Raw genomic sequence first — 18228 nt, forward strand, 5'->3', positions numbered from 1 at the left:
GTCAAATCTAGTTCTTATATTAGATTGATCATGGTTGTTTTATTTATAAATCAATTATTCGTCTCAACCAGAATGTGTGCTTTAAAGTACAATAATGAGACAATACATTTAACCAAAAGGAAATAGAGATAAAAAAAAGAAAACTAGCAAATCTTTGCATTAGAGGCTGGAAAAAAAAGAGTATTGGGTGGGTTGTTTTTAAAAATGTTATTATATGATTATCAAAGCTGTCACCAATGAATCCACTTAACATTACAGTTCCAGTGAGAGCTTTGATTTTGTAACTGCTCACTTGGTGAATATTAATAATAATCTTTATTTATAGAGCACATAACCAACAGGGGTTTTGCTTTACAAGATAAATCTTAAATATTAGCAGAGCCCAAATGTCAAAAGAAAGCAGAACTCAGAGTAGCAGCCAAGACAAATGTACTGATACACACAATGTGATGTACGAAAGTTATAAACAAATGAGATATATCTGTTTGAGGTCAATCAATATATGTGCAGACATGAATCATTGCAGCAGAACAGAGCCTTCTCTGTTCTGTTGATTTACACAAGCAGCAGGAGACTCAACTCTGAGCTTTCACCTTGTAATATTGAATAAAGATGGCTCTCCTACTTTTCCTTTCAGTAATGATCACAGGGCAATACAGTCAAAAAGACCCTGAAGGACATTTTGGGCGACAATCAAGCGGATCCTAGCAACATTTTTGGACAGCAATGACGTCTAATAACAGACTGAACAATATTGCGAAAACATAAAAAGCAAGGGAGATCAATGAAAAACTATTTCAGACGAGCAGTGCTAGATTTTTCTGGCCTAGGGTTTCTTTTTTTTACACCAACACAATATCTCACTCGATAAAAACTTAAATCTAATATTTACTCCCTGCTCGGATTTGATTCAGAGTATGAGCGAGAATAACCATTGCTCACTGCAGTTAGAGATTTTGAAAAGGATACATCATGCTGTGTGTGTGCCCTCACAGTGTTGAGGATGTGAGCGCTGCTTTATGCCGGACAGAGCTCCCAATGTGGAGGATGTAATGAAATATAGACTGGGCGGAGGCTGGAGAGAGACTCTCAAGGACGTGCAGCCACTGGCTGGATGGGCCACTGACAGGGCGGTAATTGAATGCCAGCCTGCATGTGCTGAAGGTCACATCAGAGAAAAGCCTGTGTGTGTGTGTGTGTGTGTGTGTGTGTGTGTGTGTGTGTGTGTGTGTGTGTGTGTGTGTGTGTGTGTGTGTGTGTGTGTGTGTGTGTGTGTGTGTGTGTGTGTGTGTGTGTGTGTGTGTGTGTGTGTGTGTGTGTGTGTGTGTGTGTGTGTGTGTGTGTGTGTGTGTGTGTGTGTGTGTGTGTGTGTGTGTGTGTGTGTGTGTGTGTGTGTGTGTGATATTCAGATCCTTTACTGAAGTATAAGAAGCAATACCACAGTCAGAATAAGTAAAAGTGGAGTATTGCAACATTAATGTGTATGTCTTATTTTACTTCTGTCAATGTTTGAGGTTGTGCTAAGTCAAACTGCGTATGCTAGTTTGATCTACAGCAATGGATAATCTTCTATAGGATCAAGTGGTGGCAGAAGTAATCATAGTACTGAGAACAGTGTATAAATACTCTGTTAGTAAACTAAAGTAAAAGCACTACATTCAAAACGTTAGCAGAAAAGTTCAACATTTGTTATCAAAATATACTTAAAGTACAAAAATGGTTGCACAATGGCTCATTTTAAAACTATATAATTGGATTATGGATGCATTCATTTGTACATCACAATCATTGTGAATTTCACCAATGGTTTATTAAGTCTCACCTTTATTCATAATAAAACATGTGATTGTAATTTGTTGATTATATTAAGTGTTTTTATCTCTATTGAATGATGAAAACAATAACATAGTGGTTATGGAGGAGACACAAATGCATGTCTGCGTGTCTATATTTATAACTGAAAGGGCCTCAGGGCAGCTTCCGCGGCACCGCAGGGTTCCCAATGCTCAGGCAGAGGTCAGCCGGGCTCGGCCTGCTGGTCACACAATTATATATTGTTGTGCTCTCTTCATGAATCCTTAAACTCACCAGGCCTTTGCTGGTGTAAAGAGTGTTATTGTTGCAATCCTATATAGTGAACCTTTGGAGAGATCTTTTCTCTCACATTCTGCTTTTATTAACTTGCTCACAATGATTTCTCTTTATAATAATCTGTGTATTGGTTGTCCAGATATTCAGACAGGCTACAGATTCAAGAGTATGTCTTCACTACTCTTCTCCAAAGGAACGCCATCTCTAAACATGACTTTAAACTTGCAAAATGGTATCTTTCCAGTCCATAGTCTTGTTTTCAGCAGACAAGAAAACGAGTGTCTCTACTTTGACATTTGTATAGGGATAATCCAAGATGGACTTGATCTCTTCATTATCGAGTTCTATTTAATGGAAAAGTTCCCCCTTTCAGACAAGCAATGCTCAGTCAGGGATGCAATGGATGTGCTGACACCTGCTCCAACACACCGAAGAGAGAGAGATGTGTGAAATGGGCTTGGCTTGCCAAAGACACAAAGGGCGAACCAACATTGTTGAGCGCTGCACTGCCAGACATGCTTGTTATGGGACATTTTTGGCAACAGCTGTAAGTCAAAAGAAGTCTTCAGTGCAACCATGATTCAGTCATTTTTCAGATGAGTTATAAAAGCATAAGCCAAGGTGTTTTATAATAATTACACAGAGGCATGCTGCTGCTAACAACACTTATTAGTGCGTTTCTTAACCAATTACAGTGGGTTATTATGAGACCGTGATGGATTCAGCATCAACAAATCAGGTGTAATAGTGAGAGTAAATACATCCATAGAAACGCTGAGCTCCTATATTGTATGTGAGATGTTCCATATAAGTTATAATAAACGTATCCACTTCCATATCATTCCGGTTCGCTCACTCCCCCTCTCTCACGCTCACTTCCTCTCTCTGTGACTCTCATACAAACACTCGAGCTGCAGTTCTGAGCCACATGAGTGTGCTCAGTGTGGATTCAACACTTATCTCTAGAAATAAGTGCTTCTTGGGCAGATGCATGGATGTGTTTCCTCCAAAACCGATGAAAGACATGCTTTATTCAGAAGTGAAAAATTCCTTTCAGATGCTTTAAATGTGTTCTTAATTGAAGATGGAATTGGTCTAGCAAACGTTATGGTTTTTTTTCTTCTATTAATCCATGTCGGATCAGTTGAGTCAATTACACCACACAGGGAGAAATTAAAATAGTACTGAAAATGTCCAATACATGCCATGAATGAAAAATAATATTTGTAGTGTAAACTTCAAAGGAAAACTTCATCGTTTGAATCATGATCTCTGGAAATTGAATATTACTTGAATTGCATTATGCTGGACCATTGACTATTGTTTTTTCTCTCAGTTAAAATCAATGGAATTCCCTCTTTAGTCATGAAGTTCATTTATCGCTTGACTTCCTGATTAATCGCAGGTCTACACACATTCATTTTTTCCAGCTGCATGTTTCGACAAATAGACTTTACTTTAGAGAACACATAACAGGACCTGTGAGCAACAACCCATCATCATATTTACTTATATTCTCATCATCAGCACTAGATACTTTCAGAGAAATTATGATATAGTGGCTGGGAGAGCCGTTTGTCCAACCAGAACCACAAGATCTAAAATAAACTGGCTTTCCCAGAATGCTGCAGGCTTTGTTTGAAAGGAGACTCCACTGGGACTGGACTGGCTGAGGGAGGAAGAGAGGGGGGAGGGGGCAGCACCAGAAAGAGCTGGCACATGCCCAGTTATGAGTGTTTGCCATCCACAGCTTGAGCACAGGCCCTCTCCTAAGCTCATTACTAAGCTTTACGCTTATGATTGTGAGCAAGAAAGTACAGCGGTGAAAAAATATGAATAGGAAAGATGAAGTTGTGGGGAAATTATGAACTGGTTGGATTAAATAAGAAGGACATAATTTATGAGTGGACATGTAAAGCATTGGTCAGGCACATACTTTGATGGCAAAAACAACTAGATAGGTGAAAACAGAAACATCACCGAAATACTTTGTTAATATCCGACAGACAAAAGCTATCCGTCTCCATCTCTTTCCCATCTCTATGCTAAGCTAAGCTACATTTTTACAGCTAATAACTATATTTTGATATTAAATCAGTCCTTTTATATACATCTGGGGTCAGGGAAAACAGTAATGTTATACGAAATACAATCATTTATTAAATGTTTTTCTCACTTTATAGTTAGTTTATTGTCAGTGAGTAGATATCGTCTTGTTTGTTTGACAAACAGTCCTTAAATGAAAATCATAATCTGTGTCACGAATTTAAATGACAGAGTCGGCTATATCGCTCTGTCTGTGCAGATTCAAATCTCGTTCTTGATGGTTGCAGCTCAAGTGACCTAAACACTTCACAGTGACCTTGAGTTTTATCTTTTGGGATGTTTCGGTGTAGAAAATACTTGAGTACGCTACTTTTTAAAGCCATGACTATATTTTATGCCTGCTTTACAATTACTTTGTTCAATATACCTATAATTACAATTCTTACAATGAATTGATTCTTATAGATGCTCAGGGCCAAACGACTTGACATGTATTGACACTCAAAGCAAGGCGGTGGACGCGCCGGCGTTTACGTCTGTGAGGGGAGAGAGAGAGACAGAGAAAATGACTAACAAAAAACTTTACAGTTGCCGACTTCGCTAGAGATTTTTTTCGCTAGCAGCAGTGAAGATAGAGCCTCAGAACCTGAAGTCTTCGACTCTTCTGAAGAAGAAGAATACAAAGACAACAACAAGGATCCATTTGGACATGGGTGAGTGTAAATATTACAGTAATAGTGTACTGGCAATGTGTGGGGAATACCGCGAAAATGAACAATAGGTTTATTGATATATTTTTTATCGATAGTCATGAACTTTTTCTTGGGACAAAATAGACTCTCCATTAGCAAACGTTTACTCTGTGTTAACGTTATTTTGGTGTGTACAAGTGAGATTACATGTGTAGATGATTAAATTAATCATGTATTCGTCCCACAACGGAGACATTTACAGTGACATGTTTTTGCCATCGATTATTTTATCATACTGTTCTGTACAGATGAGGCTGTCATAGATGTATTGATATGTGTGCCTGTTATTATTTTACCGTCCTGTACAGATAAGACTTTGCAATCAGATGTAGCCTATGTATATGTGTGTGTGTGTGTGTGTGTGTGTGTGTGTGTGTGTGTGTGTGTGTGTGTGTGTGTGTGTGTGTGTGTGTGTGTGTGTGTGTGTGTGTGTGTGTGTGTGTGTGTGTGTGTGTGTGTGTGTGTGTGTGTGTGTGTGTGTGTGTGTGTGTGTGTGAGAGAGAGACTCCTTCTCCAACCTCCCAAACTTTATTTTTATGTGTGCATTGTTATTTGTGCTTGAGCAACATTTTACTTGAACTTTATTTCAATGAAATTAGTTGTAATTATTGTCCTACATTTTAATTTGTTTTACAGAGATGTTTCACAGCTGTCTGGGCCTAGTGGCCCACAGGCGGCATTTATCCAGCAGCCACAACATCCATCTGTGCCGGCCCCCAGGTCAAGATCTACTGTGGCTCAAGGGCCTTCACCAGAGCCATCACCACCAAGGACCAGCAGACCAGCATCACTACAGCTGCCTCCACCTCCATCTGCGGCTGCCACCAGGTCAAGATACACCTCAGCACAAAGGCTCCACCACAGCCATCACCTTCAACCCAGCCAGCAAGGAGGTCTCGTGGAGGTCTCGTATAGCACTTGTACACCCCCCCTACACAGCAGCCCATGCACCATCACCCCCACCTACACAGCAGCCAGACCCACTGTCTTGGAAGACAGACAAAGACCTTGACACTGTCTTGACATTTATAATGAATAGTTGGTTGAAAGTTCTGATGTTCAATATTGTAAATAGTTAGATTTTTCAGTTTCTTATATTTATATGATATAGTTGGTTGAAAAAAACATATTTATAATAAATTGTTCAATTTGTATTTGTACACATCACATGAACCTTGGTATGTAATATGAAGTCATTATTCAGTCCTAATGTATCTCAGTCCCTGCTGTGGTGAAAGTAGAGTGATAAACACCTGCTTTTCATGAGCTATCTCATGAAAAGCAGCCTCACACAGTGTCCCAGACAACTCCAACATACAGACAGGAAGTGAAGACTGCACTAGTCTATCTGAACCACCATCTGAATCTGGACTCCAGAGACAGTAGGAGGGCTTTCAGACACCGCCTGGCGCTACTGGGAGGCTTCAGAATTGTGAGTGGCAGGTTTGACACTTTCACAAATGCTGCCTGCTTCTATATACGTCTGTCATTGTAGAACCTCACCTTCAAAATAATCCAAGCAACAAGAACAAGTGTGCCAAGCAACGGTTCATGAGGGAGCTCCTGTGAAACATCAAGGAGCGTGCTCACGAGAAGGGAATTACAGATGAATACCGTCTGGCCAGAAGCCAGTTCAACAAACGCTTAAAACATACCAAGTCCCAGCACAGGACCTAAGAGAAGTCAGGCTGCCATCAGTGACTCAAGCTGAAAATAGTCCTTCAAATAAACCACTCCCCGACACTTGCCAATGACATTTAATAACTTCAACATTGCCATCAGCGTCCCTCTTGCCTCACCTTGATTTGTTGCCAAGTCATCGTTGACTTCTACCTCGAGTCTCCCTGACCATATGCTGCCTCCCCTATGGGAACTTGGTAAAAATAAAACTTCTGTGACCGTCCATTTACCTGAACTCTTCTGTGTTATTCAATGGTTTTAAATAGATTCCCAGAAAAAAAAGTAAACTACATTACATTTTCTGGAGCCCTTTGTTAGGTTTGTTTTTTCTCTATGCACAATGTTAATCAATTGTTCAATTTTATTTATTTATTAAATTGTGGACTGCATTTCTATGATTCATTTTTAAAAGTTTGTGAAGCTGGATTAATTTGTGTATGTTATTAATATTCAATTTCAAGTTGTTAATTATTTTTCCAAGTTTAATTACATTTGTATTCAAACAGCCCATCTATAGGCTAATACAACAGCTCACTGCAAAGCCCAACACTCCAAACAATCGCCAATAACAGAAATAATTCCAAATTCATGAGACTGTTGACAAGCTTCAGGCGAGTTTATTTGGTGCAGGGAATAATACTGTTCACCAGATGTTTGGACTGAAAATAGCCCACATTGATGATTACATAAGATCCAGAAAGGCTAGTGTAATAGAAATTATGGTTATCAAAGAAGGACAATTATTTGACTATCATTGCAATAATTTCCAACACACTAGTTTGAGTAGAAGATCGATGAGTTTAAAGCTTTCCAGGTGCAAAACACTGCACATGTTATAGTACTACGATATAAGGAACAACCCTTGAAAAGGTTTTACAGAAGAAAGTAATCCTCTAAGAATGTGTACCTGCCTTTATTCGATTAGCAAATGTAGCATTTAACCAGCAGACATTGCATTGTGTAATTAGAAAGGTTGAGCTAGGATAGTGTTGGAGGACCCTGCATTTTGGGGGCTAGGCCCTCTGTATTGGTACACCAACCAAAGCAGAGCGTTTATACATGTTATTAGGGGCTGCCTTTTATCACACAGTGCTGTTTTCTGTGTGACCAACTATATGTGTACTGTAAAAATCAACGAAATATATGGCGTCTCCTTCTACTGCAAATCTGCATTTTATTTATAATATACCAGCAGAAAACAACAAAAAGACACAAAGCTGTCTTCATTTTAGTCATAGTCTGACATATTTTAAAGAGATATTTTTACGCTTCAGGTCCATTTTCTACAAATGTAAATATCTAATTTCAATTGTTTTTCAAAAACGTGGGTGACCTGCACTCAATACTGTGCTTGAATGCATCATGTGTAGACTCAGACAAAGCACTGCTGCTTTTCAGACACCGTGTCTACACAGCAGCCTTAGTAACACAAATTCAGGCCAATAATCATTTAAACCTTTGGCAATATCTTACTTTTCAAATGATATACTCACTGCTTGACTCTCGCTTCAGTCTCCTTTATGGCTGATGAGTCAATGAGGGATACAGTCAACACAGTTAACACTCTGTATCTTAAAATCTTGACACTTCCCTTTCTACAACATCTTGCCAGCCTTAAATAATTCTAACTAAACTTGACCCATTTAGGCTTTCACTTTCCCTTAAAGATGAAAACATGTCATGCATCTGGGACTCTACTAGCCTCTCTATGAACACATCTCAGTACAACTCAAAATGCACACCGCAGCTTACAGCACCAAAGTAAAACGGATGCTTTAAAACATACAAATCTATTGGAATAAATGTAATAAATGAAATAGAAAGAGCAAGCACATTTCCAACAATAATGTTCCATGTCACTCTGAAAAATAAGAGCCAAGTTATCAATTGCAGATTGAAATCCATCAAACTACCTTTGTTTGCAGACAAGACTAGCTTCATTACCACCATTTCCCTGTTTGGTAAGAACACAACCTCGCATCAAACTGTGCGACAAACAAAACTAATCTCCAGTAAAGTATGCGTGGTTGTCTCTTCTATTCTAACCATTAGACTAGACTACGTCCAATATCTCGCTGCAACACATAATCCTGCTTGTGCCATGTGTGTCAGCATATAGTTCACCGTTTAAGCAGGGTTTTGTGATACAAGAGAAATATCACATGTGTATTTAATATACATTTATGTACAAGATAGTATTATATGATGGCCTTTTAGGATAAAATAATTGTAATATGACATCTTATTAAAGACTTTCTTTTCAGTAAAAGAAAAACATTTTTATACAATGTTCCGGGAAATTGTACAATTTTTAGAGATGGTACAATTTTAGAGATTTTGGCCATTTAATCATTCGAAATAATGTGTGAAGTGCATATACTGTAACAAAATGCCATTCAAGAGAAAGGAGCCAAGTCTAAGCTCAGCTTTTTTGGAGCAGGTTATCTTGTGACCATCTGCTTCGTTTTATGTTCATTGGTACCTTCAAATCTGGGAGTATCTCTTCTACATGACATGAGGCAGTGAACACATTAATTAAATAATGCCATCAGTGATATTACATATTTAACAATGAACAAACTCGATACACTTTGTTCTTCCTAGTATTAGGGTAGATCTTTCCCACCATTTTGTTGGTTTGTCATGCCATCCAACAGCAAGAGATCATACTGACTCTCAATGGAGGGGGTAGGTGCTAAAACAGCTGACATGCAGATCACTAGCAGGTGTATAAAGATGGCACCTTATTTGACCACCACTACTTTAAGGAAGAGTTCAACGTTTGCTTGATGAATGTTGGAGAATGAACTTAATATTGAAAGCCAATCTCATGCCTGTTTCAGGCAGCAGCTGAATAACTTAGCACATGTGAACACGGGGAAACATGTAGCATGGCTCTGTCCCAAAGTAACAAACAATTTTAAATATGTGATAAGTCACCTTCTGGCGCTCTGCTTGTTAACTGTATTGTCATGGTGACATCATGAATCCAGGAAGTCACATCAGCCGGCCAATAAATAACTTTTTTCAGCCTTTATGCTATGCTAAGCTAAATGTATCGGCTGCTTGTTAAGCTAATCGGCTGCGGTAATAATAATCTAAAACGGAATGAGCTTATTTCCCAAAGCTTCTAAAAACAAGCTCAAGGATACAATGCCACCTCAGTTAATAGTTGCGGTTATTGTTTATGTTGTTGCAGAAAATACTGTATAACTATTATAATTGATGGCATTAAACTGCACTATATTGTCAAGAAGCCTTTAATTATGATGACAGGTTGAGGAAAAATAAGTCATAGTTGGTGTGAACATGCACTTCAGGGGTTCTGTGTAGCATCAGACTGGGTCCAGACCGGTCCAGACACTATAATGTGTGACACAGAAGAAATACCTCTATGTGTCATAACTGGTAGATTTGTGACCCTCTAGTGCAGCCTGGAAACCTTTTTAAACGTAAATCAACGCCAGTGCACTGATTCCGAACAACACCTTTGAGTCGATATTATTAGGCCACATCTTTGCCTTCATAAAATGGAGACTTTCTCCTTTAAACAATCACACCCATGAGAGATTCACTGTTCCTAAATCAAATGCATTATAAGAGGAGGTTTTCAAATGTGTAGTCGGCTTGGACCTGGCTGTTATCACAAGAGGAGCCAGACCTGTGAGCAGACCAGTTTTGACTGGGTATATGGGGTCATTGGGATCAGTTACCAGGTGACAGCTTGGCACATGTCTCCCTCATCTGGACACGAGTGGAAGAACAAGGTTAAGTAAGTACATGGGTCAATACAGAGTGCTCAGGAAAAATATGAACAAAATGGATATTGTGCAGTTTGTTGCTATGACTAGTTTACGAGCCACTTAGATCAGCACTAGGCGAGCCTTGCAGCATGTGTGCTCAGTGCATCACACACAGCACTGTGGCCATATCCATGTGCAGTGTGGAATCCAGCATGTGAATCCCATGCATGAAGCAATGGGCTCCATCAATTCAGGAGTGCATTTGATCTGACACGTAATGCATTATTTAGTTACTTTTCCATCTTGAAGGCTGATACGGTCACACCCCTCTCTAGAGAACTCAAATGGGACTGCTTGCTATGATACAATGCACACAATTCCGGACGTTATTTCCAATTTGCTCGTTGTTCTCTCATACAAATGAGCCTATTGGATATCACAATACACGCAGCCATATCAATAAACGCATCTTTGTCATGGTCAATCATTATGGAGCATTTGTAGCCTGCATGTGAATGATCCCCCCTTACATATCATGCATATGAGCCGGGCCATTTCAAGACAATTGTTATTTCCTATGATACGATTTAAACAGGGCTGAACTTTCACGTGACATATGAGATAAGCAGCCATTTGTTAGGATGAATTAGCCCCACACTTCATATCACCTAACGTGCACAAAAAATATCATGCGATTGCAAAAAAGCAGCACCAAGCCAAGCGCACACGGAGACAGCCGAAATCATGTGTGCGGCACACCATATATTGCACTTCAACTCACCTTGAGCGGCCGTTCCTCTGGTGCTGAATACACTTGCTATCAGAGTGGCCACATACCAAATCATAGTACTATTGCCGACCAGCTATTACCACGCAAAGTGCCCCGCTCAACCAATCTCTCATATTCGACCTTGCACTTCACGGTCTCTTAGCAAAAGCCCCTTTATCATATCCTATTTTCTTTCCTCGTGGCGTTTCCCTTCATCCCTTCCCTCCCCCGTCCTTCCATCCGCATCCTCTCCCGAAGAGACAGAGCACCTGCACCGCCGCGTTTGTAGTAGACGGAGCCGTTTTACGAGCGCATAGTGAAACCAAGTGTGAGAATGCCTCCACAGGTCCGCCTCTTCTGTCATTGGATTGGCTGCTGATTGAGGCTTTGGGGCGTGTATTGGTTCTCCGTACGCCCCGCACCCGAATGACAGGAGAGCGGCCGTGCGCCGATTCAAGGTGAGTTGGAGCGTGCCATAGTAGTGGAACCGCAGTATCATGCGCATTGACAGAGAGACGTGTCCACATCTTTAAATACCTCTCCTTAACTGGCCCCCACGTGCACCATCATCCATTCATTCAAACAGCCTTTTGTGCATTATTCGTAACATCAATATTCGCACCAGACAGTTATATATATGGCGAAGGTTTACTGTGTTTTCGATGAAAAGGGGGGACGCTGGTGAATGTGTGTAACTCATCTGCCGCTCAGCCATAGCCCTCGGCTGTTGTCATGTCGCTGTCACCGACATAAAATGCTCTCTTTCCTCTCTACGGTGCCGTGTCTGGCTTTATGATGGGTGTGGCGACAGATACAGTACCGTGTTGTTTTTTCCTCGATGGCCGCAAGCGCGAGGATGCAGCTCCATCACGCTGCCCACTGCGCACACATGCTTAACACTGATAAGGCTGCCTCACTTTCACTCCCTCTGTTTTCTACATGCATGTCCATAGAGGGATATGACGGCTCAGCCTGCTCGATATCAGCTCGGATCTCATCTAAATAATGCTCAATCCAGCTGCTGTGAAATAACTGGAGGATAAACATATGGGGGGGATCTATGGTGGGAGAGAAACTCGGTGGAGACTAGTCTTGCAAATCGTGGTCTTTCAGCTGAATTTGTCACAGGTTTGTCTCGGCATCTCCCTCTGTCTGTCTCCCCCCCCTTCCCTTTTGTTGGAGACTGGCATATTCCAGTCTGAAATCCAAGAAAATCTCAAAAAGGTGACTCAAAATCAAATACATTCTCCATTTTGTCTGAAGATCTTTGTAGCCATGCAAAACAATCCTGCCGAGTAATAGTAACACATTTGAAAATGTGAAACACTATTTTATAACTAGTTTTCAATTTGATTACACATCTCTCCTAGCACAAACTAAAACTATACAGTATCAATATTAACATTAACAATAGCACATTTGCTTGTAATCTCATAACCATCACATCAGGCCCATGCATGTTAAATAAAGATGCAGTGATTCGAATAAACAGCATTGAGTGTCCGGATTTGGGCCACCATGAGTACAGCATCTCTCCATCCCTCTGAAACTCTGCTGGAGGTATAAACGCTGTTCCTCTGATATTCGCCCATGTTTCTAGGTCTTGTGATGGTGACTGTGTATGCTGTATCATGTTATTCACAACATTCTCCTACTCCTTAAACCACCCACTGACCACCGCTTGTGCGCTGTATGGAAGCATTTGCAATTGTTCAGCCTTTTTTTTTAATTTGTGTAACAATTTCTCTAAAATATTGTTCTAAAGGTCAGAACCCCCAAAGGAGACACATTTGGATCAATCTGAGGGTTCAACAGATGACTAGCAGGCTTAGAAATAAGAAAAATAGCTAAAGTCACATTTGTGTTTTTTTATGACAATCATTTTGAAAACCTGGATATTTTATGCCTCTAAAAATGGTTAAAATGAATGTCTCTGAGAAGGTAACATTACTCAGTGGTTGAATGTCAACGTGTAATGGAGACACATTTAACATTGATTATCTTCAAAGGTTTCAGGTCTAATGTTGGGAAGGCCTACTCTAAAACAACGACAGCTTTTTACAGAGGGGGTGATGATCAGATTTGGAGCCTAGCATCTTAGTGATGCTCTCAGCTCCTCCCTCACAGCTGGCCACACACATATGTACTGCACATGTTAGTGTAAGAAGGTATACTGTATGGGAGCTCCAGTGTTGAAAGCTGAAGAAACCTCTGTAACATTTACATGACTTCTGCTGGAAGGGAACTCAGCAGAAGACTTGATGGCATCCACAACTGAAGCTATGAGTCATAAATTATAGTTCCCAATTATCAAAAGCTCTGTGTCAGGAAGCTTTCTCTAGTTGTACAGCCGTGTCACTGAAGGTGAGAAATGAAGGGTTTCACATTTAAAGCTCCACAGTGGGCTGCACGGAGGAATTGTTACCACCAATGACCAAGCCATTTTGAAGGCGCAGCGTCCGTCAGATTCTCACAATTACTGTCAGGGGAGGTGTGCAGGACTGTGCTGTGACTGCTGCATGGCAAAACAAGGTCACATTACCTCCACAGCCCCCTCCAACCCTCACCTAAAGTTACAGAAGTGCTGACACAACATGTCGGCCTATACCTTCTTCAGCCTGTGCCTTGATGAGCCTGTTTCCACAGCGACACACACGACATATTGGCATTTGCTTCATATACTGTAGGCAGCAGCAGAGATTGTTTCTCTGTTTTTCTCCATAATAAAATTACCTAGAAGCCAGAGCAGAGGAAAGATAAGAGCCGTTAAGATAATCTCTTATGCAACAAATCTATTAGTTTTTGAGGCCTGTCAAGGGAGATTAGCTGGCTGTGTTACCAAAGGGCAGCAAGGGAACAAGAATGTTTCGAAATGTTGAATACAGCAGGGACTGTTTTTTTCTGCACAGAAAAAACAGGATTATTTTCTGCAGAAAACGGTCATATCCCTTGCATGATGCATAAGATTCCACTTTTATTGAGTTCCTCATGTGGATCTTTAAGCATGTTGGCAGTTATCAGAATAATGGATGTTTCAATTACGTTTTTCAGGGTTGCACTGTAAAAAAAGGATTGAAAACTAAAAACATAATGGGTTAACTTTTTCAGCAATAGCCCTCTTTTGAGCAGCAATGAATAAAGAGAAAACATAAATTATTATTTTCTGACAGATGCTGGAACAAGAAAAGATCAGAATCTCTCCATTTGCAGTTTGTCAGGTGTCCCGCCAACAATAAAAGAATGAAAAATGTATATTTGTCCTCAAGAACAGAATATTCTGTTTATTTTTAGGGTCACTTTCCGGTGGGATTTTCTCACCACTGTGAGCAGGCAACTCTTTGATGTTCAAAAACGTCGGTTTTGTCCAGTAAATTGTGTTTTTAAGAGAGATAATTGTATCACTCATCCAAAATATACAATTATGACATTCCTAATCCTTAAGGTCCAAGTGAAAACAAAGTAAATGCTTGCACTGCTCCTTTATTCTCATACTCCGTATCTGTCCAATGGTGTGACTGAGCATGGACCCAAAAGCTTCAGTGACAGAGACATATGGATGTGTACACTGAGGGCCCAGCAGCCTGCAGCTGACTAACCTGCCCAACAGATGTTTGGCTGCATGTCTGTTTATGGTGTTTTCAAGCTCTGCATGTCCTTATAGTCACATGCTGCTTTCAAGTATAGTTCATGCTTTTAACCAGTAGTGGTCAGTAGTGTCTTGCACAAGAGACCAGCTTCATTTTTGTGTGTATTTATGTTTGTTAAAATGTAATTCAGGACAACCTAGAGTAATGTAACATCCCTTTTCATCTTTTAAAACCTCAATCAACAAGACTTGAACAAGTACTAATCCTTATTTATCATTAAAAGATGTCAAACATTTGTTTTAGGAATAATACATTCACTGTGCACATAAGGCAAGAGGAGGGGAAATGATATTGGTGTAGTGAGAATAACTTCTCTGAGGGTGACAGGCCAGAGTAGATCACCGGATTGCAGGTTTTAACTGGGAAGGGGAAAGTTAAATGTTTCCCCAACAGCTCCTGGGTTCAGTGGCAAAACTCCCAAAAATAGCCTGATTTCTCTGATGAAGTCCATAAGAAACCACTTTCTTCCTTGTTAGATCCGACTTCCTCTTGGTTCTTTCTCTTCTCTTTTTGAATGACATGCTGTCCTCCTTTTAACAGCCAATCATTTCCTTGATTGGTTTCCTCCAGCGTCTCTCAGGGGTGGCTTGATTAGCCACTCCCCTTTTTCTCAGGGAATCTGTTGGAGTGTGTTTACTATTCCCCCTGTCCTGCTCCAGTTGGGTTATTCATATCGGAGTAGATCGGTGGCTCAGGGTGTCTTTAGTTTTTACTGTCATTAGTAGAACTGCAATCATGTGTTGATTAAAGGCCATGGTTAGAAAGGAAATTAATATTTTTCCAAACAAAAATGATTTTCATTTTCTGGTTCCAATTTCTCAAATAAAAAGATTACATGCTTGCTGTTTTGTCATTTACTGTATGAAAACAAACTTAATATTGTCAAGATTTAGATTTTTATGTTTGACTATATGACATTTTAAAACCTTTTGGTACATTTTATGAAATGTAATAATGAATAATTGATAATAGTTAACCGTAGCTCATTATGCAAGCTAAAAACAGCTAAGATAGTAAATACTTATTTTATGTGGGAATTGTAAATTGCCAGCATTGTGAGAATCCAGTATGCTGTCTGCTGAAACTTATAATTAATAGATGACAGTATCCAATTTGGCTGATTTTAAATAGACTTGAGATAGGAACTTACAACTGAGGGCAGTATAAAAGACCGGTGAAGAATAAAGAGAAAAAAGTCTATACACTGAATTATGCAGTTTGTTATTCAACACCTTCTTTAATGTGCAGTGTTTGGTTATACGAAAAATGTGATTTGAATTGAAGTATCAGGATTGAAACAACTCAACTGCTCTGCTCTTACAGTTTATTTTTGTCTCTATAAGTCTATGGAGCAGCCCATGTGAATGACACATGCGTTGTGTTGCGTTGGCAGCAGAGTTTAGGGCCTCAAAGTCACTTTCATTCTCCGCACTGCTCCTCACATCAGAATCACTTGTCATGTTCAGTGTGGAGTCTGTGAACAGCCCACTTAAATGGGGGATCTGTGAGTAAAATACAGGAGGAGTGAAGCGCCACCGTTCGTCTTGTTAGGTGTACTGAACCCCGTCAGTAGCTGCTGTTTCACTGCAGAAAATGAAATAATGCAATGATATGTTTTCCAAGGTCTAAGTTACATTCTGGCTATTTTCTTTAAAAAAAATTCCTTCACTACCATTCAAAGACACTTAACTGTGATTGTCACGATTAAACATCATGTTGTTGAACCTTATTCAGATGGAGGTAACCTGTATGGTTGCCATGGTTTCTTATCACTCTCTACAGGTGAACTGCCAGGAATATAACTTATTGGTTAGTCTAATTATAATACAATCAGTTCATTTATATTCCAAACAAAATGTCAGTGTTAAAGAAATGTGAACATCTTATTTAAAGCTGCCAGCCAACACTCATCACACTGAAATCTTTAAGTTTCTAAACTTTTTTCCCCCCAGGTGCATCTTTCAGCACACTTGTGAAAGCTATTTTTACCACAGTGATAATTGAGCTGTAGATGCAGTGTTGATAATTTCTGATTCTTGTTCTGTATAGCATCACAGCACCATTTAGCCTCTCTCAATGTGATGAAATGTGTGAAACTCTTTTGACCGCATCCCTTTAGCAAGAACGAACAAGCATTTCAATTACTGTGTCCGAGGGGAGAATCTGTTTGTGATTGAAAAAGAAAGAGGGCATAATAATCCAACCCAGTCTCACAAAAAAACGTGTAATAACTACGTTGGTCCACAACGTAGGACGTAGTATTTCTACAAAAACGCCTCTGAAATTGTAGGATCCCTACGTTTCACCATTCATTGCTAGTTATTACGAAGATTACTTACAGGAAATTGTGTCCATACAACGTTTTCATTGTTACCAAGGCGGTTGCTAGGGACGCTGCTATCGATATTATTTCTGTTATGTTGTGTAACTGTTTAATGGTGTTATCTTTATTGCTACCCCCTTCCCCGTCAATGTATAGTGTTGGTCCACAGCGCAAACGTATTAGTTTAACAAAATCCGCATCTAAAATTGTGGCATAGATAGCCTACGTTATTTTCCCCTGTGCAATTCCAGTCTCACATCTCACATCACATCGTCATAAACAAATACCGGAAACAGACCGAAAACATTTTTTTAAAATAAAATAATACTTTATTCCGAGTGTGCTTGCTTTTCTCTTTGAAAGTCATCACATAACGGCATTATAATACACGGTTTGGCTGCATTAAATATTACATATCTGCTGTAGTTCTCTATTTATAGAGCCCTGATGAGAAGACTTCTAGACAAACATGAGGAACTGCCGCCAACACTGAAAACGTGACGTGGATCATAAATATATAAATATAAATATATAAACAACATTTTACATTTCTTTTCACACAATACGTCTCCTTGCAGTATCAACACTAATACGGCTGACTTTTATATTTGATCCAATTGGTAGATAGGCTGTATTCACACCATAAATGTGCACAGCTGATATAAAGGGACACCTAGTGGTTAAAGCATGTTATTGAATTTCATTATTTTTATTATTAGATATTAATAGGATCCCTATAAAGTATATTCATTACTCGTTATTCTCTACTAATAATTCATTAAAGAATGTATATAATTACTATTTTGCACATCCCTTTCAAGATTTCAAGATTTTCTAAGGTTTATTGACATATCATACACAAACGGTGTAGTTATGCAATGAATGAAAAACTTGGATCGCAGGTTCCTCAAGACATCTATCAATATTTGTGCATACCTCCAGCAATGTTAACTATGTTGAAGCACTTATTTTAACTGATATTATACATATGTATTATACTCTTATAAGATGTATATAGATATTTCATCTCCGGCCTTGTCAGGTATTGAACAATCAATAAATAAAGAACACAGAATTGTTAAATATAAAACACAGAATTTGTGTGATTATACTAAATGATTTACAAATAAACACCACTGCATATTTACAACCGTTACACATGCTGATGTAACGCAAA

General features: G+C 39.4%; 1 protein-coding gene across 2 annotated transcripts in view; it reads right to left on the bottom strand.

Annotated features, from left to right (window-relative positions):
• The window catches only part of igsf9ba (immunoglobulin superfamily, member 9Ba), a 77924-nt gene extending 66565 nt beyond the window's left edge, over positions 1-11359 (bottom strand). For both annotated transcript variants that reach the window (XM_034097773.1, XM_034097774.1), the window contains exon 1: positions 11094-11359. In XM_034097773.1, coding sequence (XP_033953664.1) covers positions 11094-11157 — 64 coding nt within the window. In that variant the 5' untranslated portion in view covers positions 11158-11359. The remainder of the gene's footprint in view (positions 1-11093) is intronic.
• Positions 11360-18228: the final 6869 nt, after the last annotated feature.

Source organism: Pseudochaenichthys georgianus, chromosome 13 (genome assembly GCF_902827115.2).
Source record: "Pseudochaenichthys georgianus chromosome 13, fPseGeo1.2, whole genome shotgun sequence".
Taxonomy (NCBI): Eukaryota; Metazoa; Chordata; class Actinopteri; order Perciformes; family Channichthyidae; genus Pseudochaenichthys; species Pseudochaenichthys georgianus.